Here is a 22,392-nt window from a genome sequence, read left to right on the forward strand (position 1 = left end):
CGCACGCACGCACGCACGCACGCACGCACGCACGCACGCACGCATGCACGCGACATACGCAGAGACGGACACATACGCGCGCGAAGTGTGTACGAAGAAAGAGATGAGGAAAAGAGGAGAAAATAGAGAAGTGTGTACATAAAAGTACGTACATGTGCATGTATATCTTATGCATATATACATGCATCCACTTACACGCATGTAAGACTCCGGAGCGCCACGTCGTCGCCGCCTCCGCGTATGTATAACGCGCGTATACACACGCGGATGCATGCGCGCGCGCGCGCACGCGGTACTGAATGTTTACGATGTTTAGTAAAGAAAATGCGGGCCTCCAGTCGCCGCTAAGAGAGAAAGAGAGAGACCGGGTCTGTTACGTCGTGCTGATCAGCCGTGATTCGTGACATTACCTCCCTTTTGTTCAACACAAGTCGCGTTCCGTTCGAATCAACATACACAGAGGAATAGGTAGTTTTATGCTCCCTAGTCTTGCGTTCTCACTTCTATCTCATCCTCTTTTTCTTTCGCTCGGTCTCTGCCTGTGCCCCTAGCCCCAATCATCACCCTTTACTTCTTTTTCTCGAAACGCTTGCACGCCGCGAGTTTCAGGCTGCAGGAACGTGCCACCTTCCAAACGAATATTCGGGACCCGTGATTATTTTGCTGCGCGCGGGATTTTATTGTCACCGACAACCGCAGTTTCTTTCAACGATAATATGTGAGTAAATAAAGAGATAAAAAAAAATGACGTGATAGATGTAGTAGTTTTCAGATGGAATGGACCAAAATCTTCGCTTGGCGCGTACGAGAATGTGAGACGGAATTTCGGGCGAGCTACGGCGCGATTGTCGAAACAATGGCATTGGATATACTGAAACGTATCACGGTATTTTGACATGCTCGAAATTACCCTCTACTCTCGGACTGCTTTGCAAACATTTCGAAAAATATTTTCTGAATACTCTTCTCCGCGCTCATCCTCGATATATCTCGCCGTAACTCGGATTATTATAACCGCATTATTATAACCGCAAGGTTTTTCTTCGCGTTACGCGGGGTTCATATCCGGCTCTCTTACGGGGAGAGAAATCTAATCATCCCCCATTAAAAAGCGATTGCAGCTATAATTTCCTTTTTAGTGCCGTGTCTCAGCACTCATGTGGTATTTATCGCCTAAGAAAAGCCACGGTCGATCAGACACGTCCGGTGTACATGGATATGTAAATGTACATCCTTGCGAGTATATATATGTACGTGTGTTTGTTTGTTGGTGTGTGTGTGTGTGTGTGTGTGTGTGTGTGTGTGTGTCTCGTATTTACGCTCGCTCGAGTTCTCGCAGAAATGAAAGAAACGCGGCTCGGAAGCGTTTCCCTTTCGATTCGCGCGCACTGCCATGCTCGTTCCCCCTCTCGTTCCCCCGGCTGTGCCGCCCCGCTAACATCATCTTCCCGAATTAAATCTTATCACGTTATACACAGTATCTAAATGAAATGTGTTCACAGCCACACATTAATTATTTATACATAAATTTATACATATATCTGTATATATTTAAATATATTTATATTTATATATATTTATATATTTTTCCGTAGTTCGCAACGTGTTTCCTCCCTCACCGAAAAAACAGCCCTTTTCCATCTCTTACGTATCTCTGTCTCTCCCTGCCCTTGCTGTCCGGCACGCGATCAGCTTTGCAAGAGAAAAATCAAGCAGGAGGAGACAAAGGAAAGATCAAAACAGGGGGATCGTGCCTCGCTCGAGCCGTCTGTTCATTCGAACATTCTCTCCTCTCCTCCCTGTTTGTCCGAAGTTCCATCGTGGAATATTCCGCCTCGCGTCCACCTTCGGTTCTTCTCTCTTCGTTTCCGCTTCCTCCTTAACGTGGCCTCGTCCAGAATTCGCTGTACGCAACGTCGACGTCCGTTTCATCGACAAACGCTCGTTCCGGGACGATGTCGATATCTATTCTCCGAAAATTCATATTTAGTCAATAAAAGCGGCGCTCGTTCCACTAATCTAAGACCATCCTGCCCTTTTACTACTACGGTTATGTCTGTCTTTTTTTTTATAACTCATCGGAGGAACGTTTTTTTTCGTCGTATCTTTTTCTAGTCTTCTCCGATCTCTTTTTATATTTTTATTTTTAGGCACAACACATCGTTTCTGGAGTCTTTATAGTCTTTTGGTTGTTTTACACCGCAACTGTAGCCGGTACCAGCGTTCGGTCCGAACTTTGCTGCAGCGACCGCCACCGAAATACGTTTACGAATGCTTAGAAAGAGCAGCACTCGCGACGGAAGGCCGAAGACTCACGATAAGAATGCTTCGTGTCTCATACTTGCCTACCGTTTTTCACATCATCGACGATATCATACGTTCATCGTCCGAATACGCCGCCTTTCGATCCACGATTTTATTGTTACTGCATTTGCAGATGATCATCCTCGATGCCGAAGAGATAACTTCTTTCGTATACCGTTCCTGCACCCAAGCTCGCATCACCCCGACGAACGTCAACTAAGGAGCTTAGATTCTTTGACGTCGGACACGGAACGATCAATATCTGCCTCCACATTTTTGGACACTTCGCAAGGACCACAAGCGCAACAAAAGTCTCCAGGATCTTCGAAAGGACAGTAGAGGCCGTAAAAGCAGAGGTAACAGAAATCGCACTCTCTCAATTGATATCTTTGATACCAATGATTGTAAGAATCGACGTGACTGATTGTAAGTCGGTTAAAGCAGCAACAATCAGTGATCGTGGTAGTGGTGGTGGTGGTGGTGGTGGTGGTGGTGGTAGTAGTGATGGTGGAGATGTCGGTGGTAGCGGTGGCGACGTCTACGGATACGACGTTATCGCCGATATCGTCGCATCACGAGGAGCACGCCATCCAGTTGCAGGTGCACGTGTAGCATGCCGTTGTGGGTATCACGGGCGCATAGTAATAACCGTTGGCGTAGACGTAGGTGGCAGGCGGACCTTGCGGCGCCTGCTGATGACTCGTCAACCGCTGCTGCTGCTCCTGGCAGAGCACCTGGTAGGCAAGGTTCTGAATCAATGCGAGTGTTTGCCGTCGCTCGTGGCCCATCAGGCACACGGTAGATTCCTCGACAACGCTATGCAGTAGCATCAGGTACTGATACTTGAGGGCCTCCTCCTCGGGCCCGACGAAGTGATTCCACAAGTAGTTCTCAAGTTTGGAGCGCTGTTGTCCTATGTCCGGGAAATCAATGAAGAATCTCGAACACATATATCGTTCGAGCGTCTTGATGTAATCCGGCTGAGACGGTTTGTACATCTTCACCAATAGATTGCAATATTTGAGTAGGCCGCCGCCGCGTATCTCTTCAGGATGCCTCGTCGAGATGAGCTTCTTGTGCAGATGATAGAGCGCTTCTTGAAAATCACCGTAGACGGACTCGCCAACCACGGTCGGGTAGAAGTTCTCGGCGATTGGCAGCTTGCTGCACTCGTAGAACAGCAGCAAGGAATCGAGAACGATTTGAAAGGAGTCGACGGAGAATTCAAATTGCCGTCTCATCGAGTCGACGAACTTGAGCTCGACATTTCGATGGCCCCGGGAGTTGCCGAGGGAGATCAGGGACCACCGATCGCCATCGTTGTTCACTTTCACCATCTTGCTTACGTAAGCCTCCTTCAGACTGCAGGTGGTGATGCGTTTGCGGCTCACGCCTTCCGGCAGCAGGTCAAACAGGGAGCCGAGCACTGCGGCCTTGACCTTGTCGTAATTACGGCCGCTGGACAGCTCGACCGCGAAGATAAGGTCCAGGTCGTTGTACGGCTGGGACTCGGTGGCCAACACGTGGGAAGCGGCGCCTCCGTTCAGTCGGATGTCGCGTACCCTCATGCCGGCACCCCCGTTGCTCGGATCGGTTTCTAGCTTGCTGCGCACCACCGTCACGAGATCCCTCAATCGGACCTCCAAGGTGGGGAAGTTCCCTCGGCCGTGAATGCTGACGACTTCGTTCATCACATCGTTCAGGCGGCGGACCTGCTCAAAACTCAACACCGCCAACCTCTGCTGAGGATCCGGACAATCGGTAGCATTGCTGTTATTGTTATTATTGTTATTGTTGTTGTGATTATTGTTATTGTGGGTATTGTTATTATTGTTCGTGTTGTTATTGTTGGTCTTGTTATTAAGATCTCCATTGCCGATGCCGTTGGTCTTACTGCCGTTCACCTGGCAGAGCGACTCCATCATAGCGACCCGACGCTGGCGTTCCTCGCCGATCTCCAGAGAGCCACACTGCAACAAATACAAAAGACGAAACTTTTACGTGACTCTCTTGCAAGCGATACAGAATTACGTAAACGAATATTGTAAATGTTATGATTTTATTTGATTAATTATACATTTTTTGATAAGAAAATAAAATTAGAACTTTCTATTTTTTTTATAAAGGATTTTACGAAATATTTGTAAAGAGGCAATAAACACAAAAGTATGTTCTTATACGATTTCTGAATAATATTTTTTAAATAATTTTTCTAAGATATATTTTTATAAGCAGATTATTATTTCGATAAAATTTTCGATATTATTTTTAAACGATTTATTATCATATTATTCGCATTAATCTATAAAATGACAATAATAAATTAAACGCGCGCGATTTTTTTTCTAAACTATATTCATCCTCTATAAAAAAAATGTGTATGCATATGCAGATAAGATATGCAAATATGTTACACTAATACGGAAAATTGTATCTTTCTGATAAATGTAGAACCGCGATAATAAAGGTCTTCGTATGCTAATGCTTTCAAAACTCGCGTGATGTTGTACAATGTCACGCTCTGACCCAAAAGACTAAGGTCGGTAAAGGTGAAAAAAAAAGGTTTTTAGCATCTCTCCCGCGTGCATCGCGCGAATTTCCGACGAGTGCATCACCGAGCACGCCCTTCGACGAGTATCTATGTCATGGTGCTTAAAGTGTACGGGTGCATGGCGAGAAAATGCCACGAGGTTACGTCCGGGTGTGCGACGTACGCGAGCCAGTCAACCAACGCGTATATAAAGCCCTCGGCTATTGGCTTTCGTACGCGGGTGCCGTTCAGAAAAGCGCAACAAGTCGATATTCCGGCATAATACGATATCCTTTGACTGTTGAAATTTCAATTGCGCAATATTGGAGCACGCGCTTTTTTTTATCAAAAGTAGCGTGAATATACGTATCTAATCGGCAATTTACCGAGTTCAGGTATAGTTTAGGAATTCTTAATCTTTCGGCGTGAGATCAAAGCCGATTTTTTTCTCTCGACAAAAATACCGATGAAAACCAGTAACAAGGAATGACGTTATTCGTAATGAATTTCTAGTTCATATCCGGCATTTGAGTTCGGGTTGCTGTGCAGAGCTTTACGCGGCACCAACCTGTCGGCAGAAATCAGCCTATTGATTATTATCAGATTTGCTTGTTTGTGTACCGTACGTGTTTTTGCGATAATAGGTATATCTCTTTGAAAACAATTATGTCTTACTACGAATCAGATTCGTAGTAAGACGTTACGAAAGATATGTGATCGGAAATTCGGTCTGTAATCTCAAACAGTTTTTAGAAACGCAGTGTCAAGTCTAGTACGCTAAATAATCGTTCGAATTCGATAAGTATCGAATGTTAATCTTCCGCAGCTGACGGTGAATTTATTGGACCCACTCAATTATAAGTCTCTTTGTAAAAAATGTCAAACAATTCAATCTTCTTTATGTTATCTGCAAATTATTCTTAGTAAAATACAATATTTAATATTACTAAAACATAGTATTTAGTATTCATTCTGGTTTTTTGAAATTAACTAATGTCTTTTAATTAATATAAATAAAATGGATTTTACAGAGCTGGTGTCAATAACTGTGTTACACATTTTGGCATCAACTCCGAAAGGTTAATAGATTGTGACCCTCAACTTTATTAGAAGTATCTATCTCGAATTGCAACTGATCGAAGATCAGTGAATGAAAGGAATCAACGGAGACAAAAGGAAGCGCCACATTCTAGAACGTCCTATATCATATGGATGAGAAAGCTGGCGTCGATTTAGCGAAGGTCATATCTCGGGATGAACTGAGAAGTCTGAACTAAACTTCGGTCTTGTATTAAACAATTAAACTGTTGAAATTAATCCTGATTGAGTGTCACAGGCGGAAATACATTTCCGACGTGCTATTTCCGTATCATTTGCGAAGAATTAGTCGACAACTGTCAATAAACGAGCGTCATTTTACGGATATATAAAAAAAAGTCAATTTTTTCAAACTACAGTCTCCTTTATTTCTCATGACTGACAACGTTTCGAAATAACAAAGCGATCTATCATCTGTCAGATACTACGCACAATCAAGATCATGGATATATCATATGCCTTTGACGCGCATAAAATAAATCGCTATTACCACTTATTAACAGGAGGAAAAATGGACATTTTTGAAACACATCTGTCGCCGGAAAAACACATTTTCGTCACGTCTATGTATTGATACAAAAAATATCCTGAGGAGCAGCCAGCATTTTTCATAATGTCACGTCTTTAGTCAAATTAAAATATTTACAATGACGTTCACTAAAATTTTGGTCCACGGTCTACACGGAAAAAACAATTTTATTGAAGTATCTAAAGATTTAGACAGATACAGATCTGAAAATAATTTTGTTGGACATATAAATTATTTTGTCACACTTGAGAACACTCAAGCATAATGAACATTACTGTAAAAAGTGACATTCTAGTAATCAGCTGAGTCCTACATAATTATTTTGATGATTTAACAAAATTATTTTCAAATCTGTAGCTAAATTTTTAGATACTTTAGCAAAACTGTTCTTTCTGTATACAAAGACGAAACTATTGATAATAGATAGATCAAGCTTCTTGCTAATTAATTTAAAAATGCTGTTGTTTTATGTATTATATTACTTTCAAATGAGCTCATTACGCTGACAATTTAGTAGTCCTAATTCATCTGGAGATAATTTGAACGAGACAAATTCACACGTTTGTCAGATATGAGTTATAAGCAAAAGGGTTACTCACATAAATCGTCGTATTCTCACGCTATTATTATTTGATTATTCTCGTATGACCCGCGAAAAGAAAACGAGCAAGCGAATCCTCAACCGGCACGCAGCTTCTTTTCAAACTTTAACATGATAACATGAACAATAAAGAGAAAGCACCACCTGTAGCGATTTGGAACGTACACCGGACATGCTATTGCCACCGCATAGTATTCCCTTAATGTTGGAACACGATAACGTAAAAATAGATAACTTTGTAAAAGAAGTCTCTCACATAAGTCAGAACTGTGACAAATCATTTTTCCGGCACTTCACATCCGAGAAAAATGAACATCTAAAACTATTTATTATACTGGAAGCGAGTTCAATGAGCGATGCGCGTTCCTCGGATCGACGCTCTAGCGTAAGACGCAATAATGATGAAGAAACTGGTACCCACGGATCCACAGGTGCGACGCAAACAAACACGTTTCCCAGAAGGCCGCGGAAGGCCGAGTAAACGTAGGAGCGCGAGAATCACCTAGGAAGATGCAACAAAGAGACGCGGGGTATATCTACCTAAAAAAAAGTATACGTCGACACACACTAAACAGGTAGTACAACGTCGGACTGGTTGCGTCGTTCGAAGAGATCCGCAGCTGATGAGGGACACCAGCGAACTGAGGCTCGTGCGAGTGAAAGGCGGAGGAGCGGCTAGATTGATGGTGGCGCAGCAGCGGCAGCAACGGCAGCAACAGCAACCGCAACCGCAACCGCAGCATCAGCATCAGCAGCAGCAATACCAGCGACACTCGGGGGGTGTAGGAGGGCAAGCCAGTACGAAGCCCTCTACTACTGCTACTACTGCTACCATCACCGCTACCACTACCACCATCATCGCCCGCTACCATTAGTAGCGTAATCCTGGATCATAGACGTAGATCGTATGTGCGCATCCTCGATCATCTCGTCTGTCTTTCCTATTCCTCTCTGCTCCGCCTATTGCGCGCGCGCAGGATAGTGAATGCTCCAATGCTTTCTATGACGTCACACGAAAGACTGTGGGGGTGGCTCTGAATGAAGAGCGTAGTTCGTGAGGGTAGGTTCGATTTGGCTCTCTCTTTTCCTCCTCTCTCTTTTCCTTCCCTTTTCTCTTGAATATGGGGTGTCCCAGAGGTATCGAGCGTGTCGGTAGTTAGGAATTAATAGCTGGAGAATTGTGTGCAAAATTAAGATCAGAATCAGTACGACGAACTGAACCTTAAGGTGGTGAAACGTAACAGAATCTTTTTCTTTTATTCGACTAACGAATATCTATTTTAGGTTAAATTTAAATCGATTTCGTCTTACAAAAAAAACGTTAAATTTTCATCCTCCTGGGATTGTAAAAAAGACTTACGTCCTATACCTACGCAGTAAATTGAAATACCGAGAAACTTCTGCAGAATTAAATCGCCGCTTGGCTTTTCATATGAAATATGACGGAATGTGAAGCAATATGTTGATATTAATATTGTTTCGACTCCAACGCGACTGGGACATCTTTTCCGGAACGCGCTATTTGTTCTAAATTAAAAAGTAAACCATTTTTCTGCAGAATATCAAAGAGATATTTTTCTCAGTGACTTGCGAACTCTCTAATAACGTGTTTTGCGCTGGAAAAATATCCGAAAATAAGAAAAAATCGTTTCTTTCTGACACTTCTCGATATATCATTAGATTCACGAAATGACTTTTTACGAAACAATTAAATCCCGTATTAGATACCAGTGGAAACGAAATAGGAACGCAATTGTTCATTTCAGCAGCAAATGAAATTACATCAGCGAATTGAATTGCTCTGCGACTCGGAAAGAACTTGGCGGAGCTCTCTTGGTCGCCAAGCGTCACAAAGTCGGGAACACCCGGTGTATACCGAGGAGCGGCGTACGAACGCGTCACGAAGATATATATATATATATATTTTATACGTATACATGTATTTCTGGACGCCTACGCGCTTCGGCGTCGGGGAGATGGCCTGGACCAACGAGGCGGCGACTCGCCAAGTATTATCGATTTTGTCCGACACCCGCAGTCGTCAACCCACGTCAAAACCAGTCGGGGTGTCGCGTTTACATTACGCACTCGCGTTATTTCGCGTCGCGAGTAACAAGAGTACCTCTGCCCCGGTCTCTCCCGCACCCTTAATCCATCCCGGCCAATTTTATTGCGAGCAAGGGAAATTCGCTGGTGTTATTTATCGTCGGATTTCAGGTACCGGCGTTCGAACGAAGGTTCCACGCCGTTTCGCTCTGCGCAGACTCGGTGACATTATGAACGAAAAATCTTTCCCTTTTTCTTTCCTTTTATTTTTCCTCGATGTTATGGAATCGCCGGTGCGAAATTGTCGCTTCGTCGAGACTGTGGCACGTCGACGTAGACTTCGCGCGTCTTATTTACTCTCCGGCGCAAAAAGATGAAAAGCCGATTGTTTACGATAATGTTGAAACGTTCTTTTTTTAACAAACGAAGGAAATTACATCGTATCAAATACTTTTAGCTCCTGTAAACTAGCCAAGTTTCTTGTTACGCGATACGAAATTTCTCAACGTTAATCAATTGACGTATATTGCGCATCTTTTGTGAAATATAATAGTTGTAAATTATAATTTTTCGCAGAATGTATTCCTCTCTATATATGAAACAGTTTATTTAATATTATTCACAAATAAAGCGACAATACATTTTTGGCCGAAGGATTAAATTCGAATAATTAACCTTATATTGCTCGTGTGATTTTTTAAAATGTAATTATTCGCGTATTTCTGACACTCCAACATTATATCTCCATTTTTATTGTTGATGATTTAGAATTAAATAAAAATTGATAATATTCTATAAATTTTCTTTAGATAAAGACAAATGCAAAATTTTTTTCTAAATTGTGAAACAATTTACGCTAAATATAAATAGCATTTATACATTTAGCGAATTTATAAGTCTGAATACCTCACGAACAACAATTAAGAACGTACCAACTGCAACAGCTGTGAAATTACTCAATCGTACGTGAAAATATTCCGCTTGATGGCTCGCAAATTTCAGGATCGCGACAGTATTATTACATTACAATATCGTACCAATCCTCGTTGAATTGTACGAGAATTGTAGAAAAACGGCAATGCGGTGAAACGACACTTTGCAGCGCGAAGCGGAACAAACTGCGAAACTTTAAATTCACGTTTAATCACGCTACAAAGGTCAGCCGTTGACAAATTACCTACGTGAAGAGATTGGAAAGTGACGGATGAGAAGTTACTGCGGCCAATCAGACAGCATCGACGCGCGATGGTGGCACGGAATCAAAATAGTCGCTCGCAAATTGCGTCCCGCTGCAAACGTCGGCATACCTCGTCGCCGGGCGACACGACGCGCGACGTGCCGCGCGCTGGCAAAGTGAACTCTCGACTGGCTGGGGGACTCCGGACCTCGCGAAGGCAAGTAATCGCAACGCGCGACGTGAAAACACGGAAAGAGACGTGCTCCGTGTGCCGCGCATCCGGAAACGCGTGCCTGCGCGACGACATACGTTCGTAACTCGCCGTTGCGCGTTGAAATGCCGAGTTGCGCGGGGTCAACGAATTAGCGCGGCGAGATATCTCCTCTGCGATTGCATCTTTACAAGCTGTAATGCGGGATTACAGATCCCATCGTGCGCCTCAGGAATCTGTCTTTTACATCAGCATTAAACGCTTGGAATTCGAAATCTTATCTTAATTTACACGGAGAAAATATTGTAAAAATGATTTTATTATAAATTACAAAAGATGTATTCTCTTTTGTAATATTTTTTTATTCTTCCACAATATTTACGATAAAAATTTGAGATATGGCAATATTATAGTGTTTATTATTACAAAAATTGCTAATTTATTGTGTATTTTTTATTTTTCGTGTTAGCAAAAATTAACGTACATTAGAGGAAGTTATACAAATACTGTGCGGACATTGTACAAACTTATGGTACAATGTATATACAGTTTACAACATTTTACGATGTTGACGATTAAAATATTACTATATTAATATTGCAATTTTCACTACACATAATAAAACGTAAAATTTCCACGAAACAATTTATAAAATAACAACCGTATACAGATTGTAAAATTTTGTTCTCATTAATGAAATACTAATGAAATTTGCTTTATATAACACATTAAAATATTCAAACAATTACACTCATCCCTTTAAAATACAAAAGAAGCATAAAATTTGTAAATAAAAATATTTTTTCTGTCGTATATCTCAGGATAAAAACTTTATTGCAATTTTTATTACATCTTTTTTCGTGTATTTTTTTATTATGTTAAATGCATAAACGTTCGTTGGATGATTTATGCGAAGAATAAAAAAGTGAGTTTTAAAAAATGACAAAGAGCGCGGAACTTGTAAGAGAGAATTTCTATTAAGTGCATACGTGAGAAATTTTAAATATAAAGTCTTAGTTTCGAGGTATGTAATCTCCAATATATAATCGAGTGAAATCAAGAAAGAGTATAAGCAACGAAAAAAAAGGGAATTATTTATATCAAAAGAATACAAAATAAAGGTAAAAATACAATAAATCGAAAGCTTTTTATCCATCCTGAAACGATTTCTGATATGAAAATGAATATTTTCATTATATATTTAAATGCAGTCGCTTGATACATTTCATGCATTTTATCAATAATTAATACCGATCTTTATTAATTTGAATATTTATCGATTGTTTTCTATAGGAATACAAGTTCTAGTTATGCAACGTAAACGGATGTAAATATTTAATACATCGATCGAGTATTCGACCCCTTTTCCAAAGGCGATTGCTTTAATTTAGTTCTACTGAACTTTAATTTAGTTTTCCTGAAACGTTGCATGCATCCAGCTACGCATTCCACTCTTGTAATTGCAGTCTCGCAGCGGGTTAAACAAGTCCAGGTAGGAGCAGGTTTAATTGATAATACATTTTCATTCAGCGTAACGATCCCGACATAGCAATGGAGCCATTGATAACGCTGCTTAAACAATAAAATCGTAACTCGTAAATCTCGGAACAATAAAATCATAAAGTTGCGTTTAATGAGATGGATAAGGCGAGTCGAAGAGCTAATCAAGTAGTTACGAATGCTGACATTAAAAATGACAGGCTATACTTCAAAAATAAAATAACAGACATATATGATCGGAGAAACAGATGTGTTATAAAACACATACATCTGATTACAGGACGTCCCAAACTCACTATACTACTTTACATACTTGATACTTTGATCAATTTTAAGGTTTTTTGATTAAACAAGGTTTTGTGTTTTTACACAACTTTCAGTAAATTTCGACTTTGTTTTCGTCAATTAATTAAGTGTTGATTCCATCAATCAGAGTAAATTTTAAATAAAAAAGTGATGAAGTTACAAAGAAAATGCAAAATACATAATTATCATTATACATTATAGATACTCACAAATGCTAAAATTATCCGCAATATAACTAGTACAATTATTGTGACTTTGTAGCAACAAAATAATCTGAAGTTCAATGCTCGTATGACTTTCAGAACATTCTATGTACAACTTGCAAATGCTCACGACAGACGTACAATGCTGATTCACGTTTTTGCTGAAATAAAAAAATGTACGGCTTTTAATTCACATCGTGGGACACGTTAGAGATATATTTTACTAGTAATCGTGACTCCGTTGCACGCGATAAATTCATAAAATCATAAAATCGGGGACACTCGTAGATTGAACTGCATTATTTTCACTGAGTCGTTCGTACGTGTATTATGATCGCGATCGCAATTACGTGTATTACGTGGCGTGTCTGACTCGTCGTGTTGTCGCCACAGAATAACCAATCCTCTCTCCTCCCTGCAGTATTCTCTCGCACGTTCTATCGTAATAGCCGGCACTCGCGTTGAATACCGCAGCTGTATTCGGATTAAAATTTTATTAAAATATACAGTTCACTTTGAATAGATGAGATTATACAAATTGCGTTCGTTATCTATCTGTTTGCCATTCTAAAATTTGATTCCATAAAACTTGCAACATCTTTTTTGATCTTTTATCATTGCAGTATTGGTGCGTCATTTTTTAAAGATAAATTAGACGAGTAAAAAACACACACACATCTTTTAAAAATTCTTCAAGTGTGTGTATGTGTGTAATACATATTAATTTACTTATATTATATATTTGCATTATTTTATATTGTTTTATTTTTATATAAACATAATATTATATAATATAAATATAAATATAATATTTTTTATTGTTAAATATAATATAAAAATAATTATTTTACTTTTTATACTAAAAAATAAAAAAAATGTATATATATACAGATAGATACCTACATATACAGGATGTTTGGAAAGTAATGAAAAATCTTTCGCATAGGGACAGAATAGACTAAATTGAGAAGAAAAGTCCTTTACTATTTTCCAATTTTCGCAATACTTAATGTGATATTAATTACTAAAAATTGTCGAAAATTGGTCTTCAATAATTTTTTACTCAAATACTATTAACTTTACAGAAAAGCTGAGAGACAAAAATTGTTTATTTTCTTCTCATAAGGTTCTGAGAATTTTTTCAGAATTTTTTATCAACTTTTTAGTACTGCATTTTCTTATTTTTACCAACATGAGAAATAGGTATTAAAAAATTCTGAAAAAATTCTCAGAACCTTATGAGAAGAAAATAAACAATTTTTGTCTCTCAGCTTTTCTGTAAAGTTAATAGTATTTGAGTAAAAAATTATTGAAGACCAATTTTCGACAATTTTTAGTAATTCATATCTTGTTAAATATTGCGAAAATTGTAAAATGGTACAGGACTTTTCTTCTTAGTTTAGTCCATTCTGCTCCTATGCGAAAAATTTTTCATTACTTTCCAAACACCCTGTATATTACTTCCGTCTTACATATTCATACACACGCACAAACTTTCCTTCTGTCTTTCTCTTTCTGTCATTATTGTTTTGTCGTGACTCGACTCTCTATTCGGCGATGTGTATCGACGCGCAGGCAATGCCGGGTACGTACACTTGTCTTACATCGCCGTAATATGTGCGGGCGACGCGATATGCGCGATGGCATTACGTACTTGTTGACAAGGGCGCAATGGCAGTTAGGGAGATACGGTTGTCCGAGAGAGACTCGACTCGACATATATCTCTGCCTCGAAAAGACGTCAGAGCGCATCGTTTCCGCGTGATTCAGATTCTGGCAGGCCGTGCCAGGCACTCGTGCATACATCAATGCAACTATGCTGCAAAGATTTCCTGGTGTAATAACTTGAGACATTACTGCACTGCTCAATGAGGAAAAGACTCAATGGCAACTCTTCGTCCGAATCTTTCTGCGCGTCGGTTACGTCATTGAGCGATCGCGCTGCGAGTTATCGATCGCGATTCCTAACGGAGTTCAATTATAATGGAAAGGGCACAAATACCTTATGTGGCAGATACGTTTATAATAGACTGAGGTTATCGATTACAAAGTTCAATCAATGCTCATACGTTAGTATTATCTAATATCTGCACATAAGGCCACCTGCGTACGAGGCAATTCTGCCAAACAATATCGCGTTACTAGATTATAGATAGCATACGAGATGTGTTCAGAGAAATTATATGTATTTTCTCTAACCCACGCGTCTGGGAGTCACGTCAATCAATCATAATGCTCCCGCATTTCCAAAATTATTGTTCGAAAATATTGTTAACGGATTAATTTCGACTCTGACCTTCGATTCCGATGCGATTTTCGCATAGGAGAGTGGCATTCAGCCAGTCGAGAGAATAAATATCTCGAGATAGATCAACGATCGTAAAAGCTGCGGCAAGGAGCCAACGACTTCATCGGTGAGAAGTTTATAATACACCACTATCGGATCGTCACCGGCGGATCTATAGACGCGGCGAGGAACTAATAAATAATTGATCGTGCATCGACATGTTAAAGAATTTAAGAAGCGTATCTGTCGCGGATGTGCGCGCTATGCTGTCAATCCATTCGCGTGAAACGTCATTCGCTGGCCTACATCCGTCCGGGAACGTGAACGCCGCGCGGCTGGAAAAAATTGCCGTCACGAGTCATCATCCGACACGTGCCTGGGTACACGAAGCCTCTTTTATATACGTGCAGGCGGTAGATCCGTGCGTTCATGACGAGTGAGAGACGATTTAATGATGAGTATGCAACGCGATGCTTCGCGATGTGTTCCGCGATCGATCTGCGTCCGTGTACATACCTAGCGAAAAAAGTGCTACGTTTCAATCGTGAGAAAATAGGAAAAAACAAAATAAGTTTCGAAGTGGAGGAGATAGATACAATTTTGTCAGGTGAATGACGAATGTTTCATCGAAATCAGAATTTTTATTTTTATCTTATTTATTTGATTATATATAGCAAAGAGATCTAATTATATTTAATTATACTTTAGAAGATATGTATACGCGTATTATTAGATTCATTTTGGTGAGAACGAAAGAGATATCTCGACTCGCGCGTACATTAGATTTAGAATAACACAAAGAGAGATCAGTTTTTACTTTAGGATTTTTCTTAAGAAATATGTGGCTGTACAACAAGTAACTATAAAAAAGAAAGAAATATTAGATAAGACTGAATTCCAAAGTGTTAGAGAATGCATATCAGAGAATAAAGAACCTCAGACTAATTATGCGTCAAATTAGGTTTTGATAAAATGAGTCAGTTGTCATATATATAAGATAATTTATAATGTGATAAACAAAATATAAGCTCAATAATGGATAGTTTTTAAGTTGTGGTGGTATCGAAAGTGTAAAACTTGTGCTCACAGAGCACCTTTGATACACCATAGCTCAAAAACTATCTATTGTTAAGTCTTGCGTTTCTAACATCTTTTATTCATCACATTATGAACTGCATTATATCTGAAGACTAACTTTTTGTACCCAATTTTCCATATAATTAATGTGTTTTTACTTAAGTAAAATACAGAAGTCATATAATAATATCATAAGGATATCATGACCTTATTTGTTACTAATAAGGTCATTTTTAAGTGGAAAATAACGTCATGATGACATCCTATGATATCATTATGACTTAATTATGTTTCTGTTCTACTGGGATAATATCTTCTAATATACATTCTCTAACACGTTGTTATTCGGTCTTATCTAGTATTTTTTCTTTTGTTCTAGTTATTCATTCTACAGTCACACATTCCTTAGAAAAAATTCTAAAGTAAAACTTATGTCTTTATGTTATTCTAACCTGTGTATTTTTATGAACAAAGATGCTCTGTAAGCATAAGTTTTACTCTTCCAATACGCCATAGCTAAAAAATTATCCATTATTATTGATCCTCGCGTCCATATAACATTTTTTATTAAGTACATCATGAGTTACATATGAAAACTAATTCATTTTATCGAATTTTCCAAATAATTAAGGTTCTGTGCTAAGCACAATCTAAAATTAAATTTAAAAGAAATTGGATTATACACGCAATAAAAATTAATAGCATACAAACTGCGGAAGAAAGAAAAAGAAACAAGCAGGATTGCAAAGATTGTAAGATATAGTGACCGCGACTATAGAATCTACGACCACACACGAGTTAAATGATGTGTTACAGTGTATATTACTACGAGCGTGCGTGATTCATGTATCACTAACGACGGCGTAGTTTACGGAACTTTCCCATTTGTAACGTCAAGCTGGTCGCTACGATATTGTGGGATAAGAAGTAAATGTACCTCGCAATGAAATATAGCCACTCGAGGGAAACGTCAAGAAGTCAAAGTTAGGAACGATAAATAAGTTCCTCCTTTTCTCGGTACGTCTTCCGTCTACTTCGTTTATCTTCTTTTTAATAAGACACAATGTTGAGGCAAGATTCGGTGGATTGAAGCGATTCACGGCGACACGCAAAGCGCAGTTACCACACGTCTAACGAATGTAGGCGACGAGCTGCATGCCACTAGACACGCGATTCGTGTATCCCGAGCACGGTTGCTACCTTTCAACTAGTGTTCCACTGGCGGGGTTGACCGAAAAAATTCAGTGGGTGAAAATTACCACCATTGGATAAAGTTCAAGACGGTAAATTCGGAATTTTATCTAATGGAATAAACTGACAAAAATTATAAAAATGGTTAATAACCTAATCTATTACAGATTTTATTTTGGATAAAGTTTAAATTGAAAAACACTTTCCATTGACGCTAAACTAGAATATAGTGATATTAGAATACTGAATTACAATGTCAATAAGAAAATTTTCTATTTAGTTTATCGTTTTTAATAGACCAGTTATTGTCATTTTTTTCCAGGAAAATACTTATAGATTTTTACCACTAGCCTTGTCCAAAAAATTTTGTCAATCCTGTCTATTGGAGATCGACTTTTCGAAAATCCCACAACACGCGCTTTAAGCCGGAAAATTGGAAAATCGACGTGCCCTTAACCTAAAGAGATCCTTTCCGTCTGCTGATTCGTTCAAAAAGTCGGAGTCAACCGAAAACCGGAGAGGTGACAATCGTGGTCTTGAGCTACCCAATCCCGATAACACCGACGAATATGAGTGCATCTTCGTGTGTAACGAAGCATGTTATCAGTTGAGCGTGAATCCTTAGTGTTCCTTAACTAATAGTTTGGACCACTGACAACTCTAATAATACTAGAACGTACATTGCCATGCTACGCTTATAAGTTAAAAAGGTGTGAAAAACGAGCACTCGGCGTAGTATGGCGTGAAAAGAACCTTTTTCTCATCTCTATTAATACCTCTACGTAATATCTTTTTAAAAAAATGCCTAAACTATTTCTATTACTTCTACAATGATGTTCATTAATCCAGTCCTTTTTAGGTATATCTACTCCTTTTTAGGTGTAGGAACTACCGCAATCTTAGGCAATCAGGCAAATTCAATAAACCCATGGCAGCACCTGAGATTGTGTGGTTCCTACAATAGTTTATTCCAAAGGACTCGATTAATCATTGTACTTATCATCATCAATGTCCTTGTACCTTTATACTGTATATCTCTATACACCTTTTATATACCTTTTTATTTATTACCTTTATTATCTTTATTTTTATTTAATAATTTATGATTTTAAATAATTTATTGTTTAAGTATATTAACGAATATTGTATTTATCGATAATAATTCAAGTTTCTCTCAGAGTTAGTCTGGAAAACATATAGGATTAAAACATCAATCAAAAGTAAACGGTATTCAAACTCTTACTTATGGAACTCTATTCTTCCTGAATCTGCCGCACGAACGCGCGCGTTGTCTGAAGACGAATCCTGACCAAGCGAATGAGTGCGAAAATAAATGGATTCTTTAACTTTTGGAAGACGTGTCCTTCGAAGGAATCATTCCTACTCATATTCTATTAGATAATAAAAAAATTATTCCATGTTTAAATATAGTATATAAAAGAACAGAAAAGAAGCAATTTTCAAGTGTGATTTTTTTATATCCTTACGATGTAAAGAGGTGATACGAAAAGCTTCCAAAATTAATGAATACCTGTTCATCGAGTCTCGAATGGCTCAGCAACCACGAGTATACAAATGAACGCAAATATTGTTCTAGATCCCCGATACATAAAAAAAAAGGGACACTCATTCATGATTATGATAAATGTTCTATTTGTGATTGTTGGTCCCTTGGTCCGGATTCATTGTTATAGTGAATTCGCAAATTCCGAAACAAATGATTTCCTTTTTTTTTTACACGCGAAAGCGCAACCGCGCGAATCGTGTGAATCGAAATATCGAGTTCGGAGTGTTCAAACATTTCGTTGCAACATCGTTTTGCAGTTAGTATCGAATCTACTAGCGTAGTTGATTTACTAATTGGAAGTAGAATTCGATCCAGAAATTTCACACTATATAGACATGATATTGCATATCAACTGGGGTTATCGCATTTCTTTTCTGATAATTATTTCATATTTATCAATGACTCTCAATACAAACGTGAATAGATAATTAAAGTTAATTAAAGTTTCAAAAGAGATACCGTTAAACGTAATTCAATTTTTGTCACGATTCATTAAAGAACCCTATGAACGAGTTTTTCGTAAAAACTCATCAACGAGTTTTTCGTAAAAAATTGTCGCTTGACGTCAAATGATGTTGATGGGCACTAATAATTAATCGGCTTCGGGAAGATTAGTATATTTCTAGATAAGCCAAAAGAATAACTATCTTCTTTCTGTTTGAAGTCATCTACCGTATATTTGAGCCGGTTAGCTCAATATATTAAAACAAGACAATAGATAACAATGCGGACATGCTAGAGAGGGTGGATGCCAGTTTCATCATAATGCTTGTAGGTTGGATCAACTGAAGGATGCGCAGGTGGTAACCGACGAGAAAAGGAAGGACATCTCGACAATTGTGCCGACAGATGTGTCGGCTTGACCCGTCGTGTCGCGTCGAAAGTATGAGTCGACCTACACAAGTATCTCGCGGTAATTCGCCCACTTTCTCTTGACTGAATGGCCACTTGTCACGCATTTAGACAATTTGAAACCCTTCAGAAAAGACGTAATTGAATATTCTATTCTGCTTATATCTTCCAAATGTTTAACATCAAATACATACGAGGAAAATCGGTCGAACGTTTTAAAAGCTTAGATTTACGTACAAAATATGAGGAAATAACATGTAACTGACTTAAAAGTTCGACATTTCTTTGACATTTTTCATGTCTTTGTAAGAAAGATTATATCAGAAAATTAGTTTTATATTTTGAGAAATAATTAATTTTAAATAAGATTATAAGATCAATCGATAAACGAAAAATGCATTGTGAAGTGAAAATGCTTATATGCAACTACTAAATTTTTAATCGCTGTTCATTGTATTACAATATCGAGCGTAATTTGTAATATACTTTTTTAAAACTAAATAAAATTATTGTATACGCGATATTTTATGAATATAAATAAGAATAAATCACATTACATAAAAATTCATAAAAAAAAAAGAAATATATTTCGCTGAATTTCTTTCATGTGTTAATTCCAAAAATAAAAATACTATTCGTGATTTCTAATTCGCGAAAAACTTTAAATCTCTCTCTACAATATTAGAAATCTTTATAGTTAAATTATGTCAAAATTTTCAATAAATAAAAAAATCGAATCTATGTTAAAAAAGAATCTGATTAATGGTTTCTGACATATGTTGAAGTGCGTGCATTATATACGTCTGATTGACGTATAGAAAAATAAATGTATTTATTTTAACACTAATAAAAGCTTTCCCATTCACGTAGTATAAACTTTGACACTTATTAGTATGCCGTTGGAACCGGAGCGACATTCAGAATCGTTCGAGTTCCTGGGACATCTTGCGGTTTCCGCTTTATGCGCAAGGTGAGAGGCGGGCGAGGAGAATGAAAATCGAAATGAATATTCGGCCTTCGTTCGGACGCCACGGTTGTAGGATCGTCGTCGCCGTAACAGGAAAACGGGGTCACCGTGTATACGCGAGTAGGGACGATGTCGTGGAAGAGCCGAGGATGTCCCAGTTTCGTGCCACGGGGGTCGTTGCACCCGACCACTGTCAGCCGGTGCCACATCGGGTGCACCGGCGGTTATATACGCCGGTTACGGGGCAGAGGAGGAGCGAGGAGATTCGATTTCGCGATCGCGCGCGCATCCGGGAATCCCCGGCTCGTCATTGTTTTCACCACTCGACGTTGGTATAGACAAGTGTTGAGACGAGTCAAAAAATGAAAATGAAATGCGCGTGCGGAACAAAAAGAAATGATAATTCAAAGGATAAAAGGCAGCTAGCTGCGACAGACGTAGAGAACAAAAAAGCATGATTGGAAATTTTGATAATGGAAGCTGTTTGTTTAAAATATTATCTTATTTTAAATAATATTTCCTAAATTTTCTAACTTTTCGGTTTGAAGAAAAAGACACTGTTACGCACGTATAAAAAATCTCAAATAAAAAATTACTTTATGTATCAAATTATTATATATTACAGTTTTCAATTTACCTTTTGTTTTATTCTTACTTTGTTCTTTTGTTATCTGCTATGGTATGTCGCGACGTGGTTCGTGTAATCGTATGTTGTAATGGAAAACGCGTGAGATACTATACAATTATGTCGAAAACGTTAAGTAAAGTACGTCAGATTGAATGATAAAAAGACAATGCGGTACGGAGTTTTTCTCTCGCGTTGGCACGCAATTCACGAATTTGCAGAAAATTAAATTATACATCAGATACGAATGTTCGTAATTGAAATTCTCGCCTGAAGAAAAATAAAATGAATCGGTCCAAAAACTATTAGTCGTTATTCTCATATTTACAGATAATTATTTCTTTATACTTACAGTATGATCGCGGTGCAATATAATGATAAATTTCTTTTTAAATTCGACATCTATAAAAACACTTAGCATACATATCTTAAAGATACACTCTGAATAAAACCAACAGAAACTCAATCCACTTGACCTATTCTAATGTAGTCTTTCAGCTTTGAATTCCTTTCTCTCGATACCGCGCGACATCAGCTGAGTTTGTACTGTCGAGTACTTTGAGTATATCTCACTTATCGATAATGCGAACAAGAATTGTCATGCCACTGAAGCCGACGTGTCTTTGAAAGAATAGAAAGAAAAATGTTATGCGAGATGACTATGTACCGCCACACACACACACACACACACACACAGTGACAGATTTTTGTCTATTGAAGAGAAACGCATTCGACATAACCGGAATAACGAGACATCTCTAACTTCAAAGCAAGTGAAAAAAAATCTAATCTGTGATATTCTGTAATCTTTCATATACGCCGAAACTCTCCCTCTCCCACGCATGTTTTTATTGTTTGTGCATAGAAATGCTCGGGACTAGTATGAAATAATAGTTTAGATAATCTACACGTAGATTACACATATAAACGACCAGGATTGCTGTAAACTATATAATTCGCGTGGTTTCTCTACGTGGGAATATCATCTGCATGATGAGAATATCATCAACACATGTAGTTCTTTCTCATATAAAATGTAAACTGCGAAAGAGAGGGGAGGGGGGAAGAGTGCTCTAGGAAATGAGTGCGAATCGTTTCTAATTTTAATGCTTTACAATTGTGTAAGAAAATACTATTAAATGTTATATATTCTTAACTATATTATATAATTTATGAATAAAATATTGTTACAAAATAAAAGAAAATGAAATGATTAATAATCGTTGCTTTTAATATAATATATTAAAATAACTGACAAGCTATCTCTTACATGAAAATAAATGACCCCCATTAACCTGGACCCCCCCCCATCGAAAATCAA

General features: G+C 38.3%; 1 protein-coding gene across 4 annotated transcripts in view; it reads right to left on the reverse strand.

Moving 5' to 3' along the window:
- Window positions 1-449: 449 nt before the first annotated feature.
- Window positions 450-22,392, reverse strand: part of LOC108726861 (protein FAM46C) — a 150,638-nt gene continuing 128,695 nt past the window's right edge. For 3 of the 4 annotated variants that reach the window (XM_018454665.1, XM_018454682.1, XM_018454675.1), the window contains exon 2: window positions 450-4,274. In XM_018454665.1, coding sequence (XP_018310167.1) covers window positions 2,877-4,274 — 1,398 coding nt within the window. In that variant the 3' untranslated portion in view covers window positions 450-2,876. Of the gene's footprint in view, window positions 4,275-7,060; window positions 7,129-22,392 lie in introns of those variants that run through there. The other variant, XM_018454690.1, reaches the window with a different exon arrangement.

The sequence above is a fragment of the Mycetomoellerius zeteki genome, unplaced genomic scaffold, assembly GCF_001594055.1.
Source record: "Mycetomoellerius zeteki isolate Tzet28-1 unplaced genomic scaffold, Tzet1.0 scaffold112, whole genome shotgun sequence".
Classification (NCBI taxonomy): domain Eukaryota; kingdom Metazoa; phylum Arthropoda; class Insecta; order Hymenoptera; family Formicidae; genus Mycetomoellerius; species Mycetomoellerius zeteki.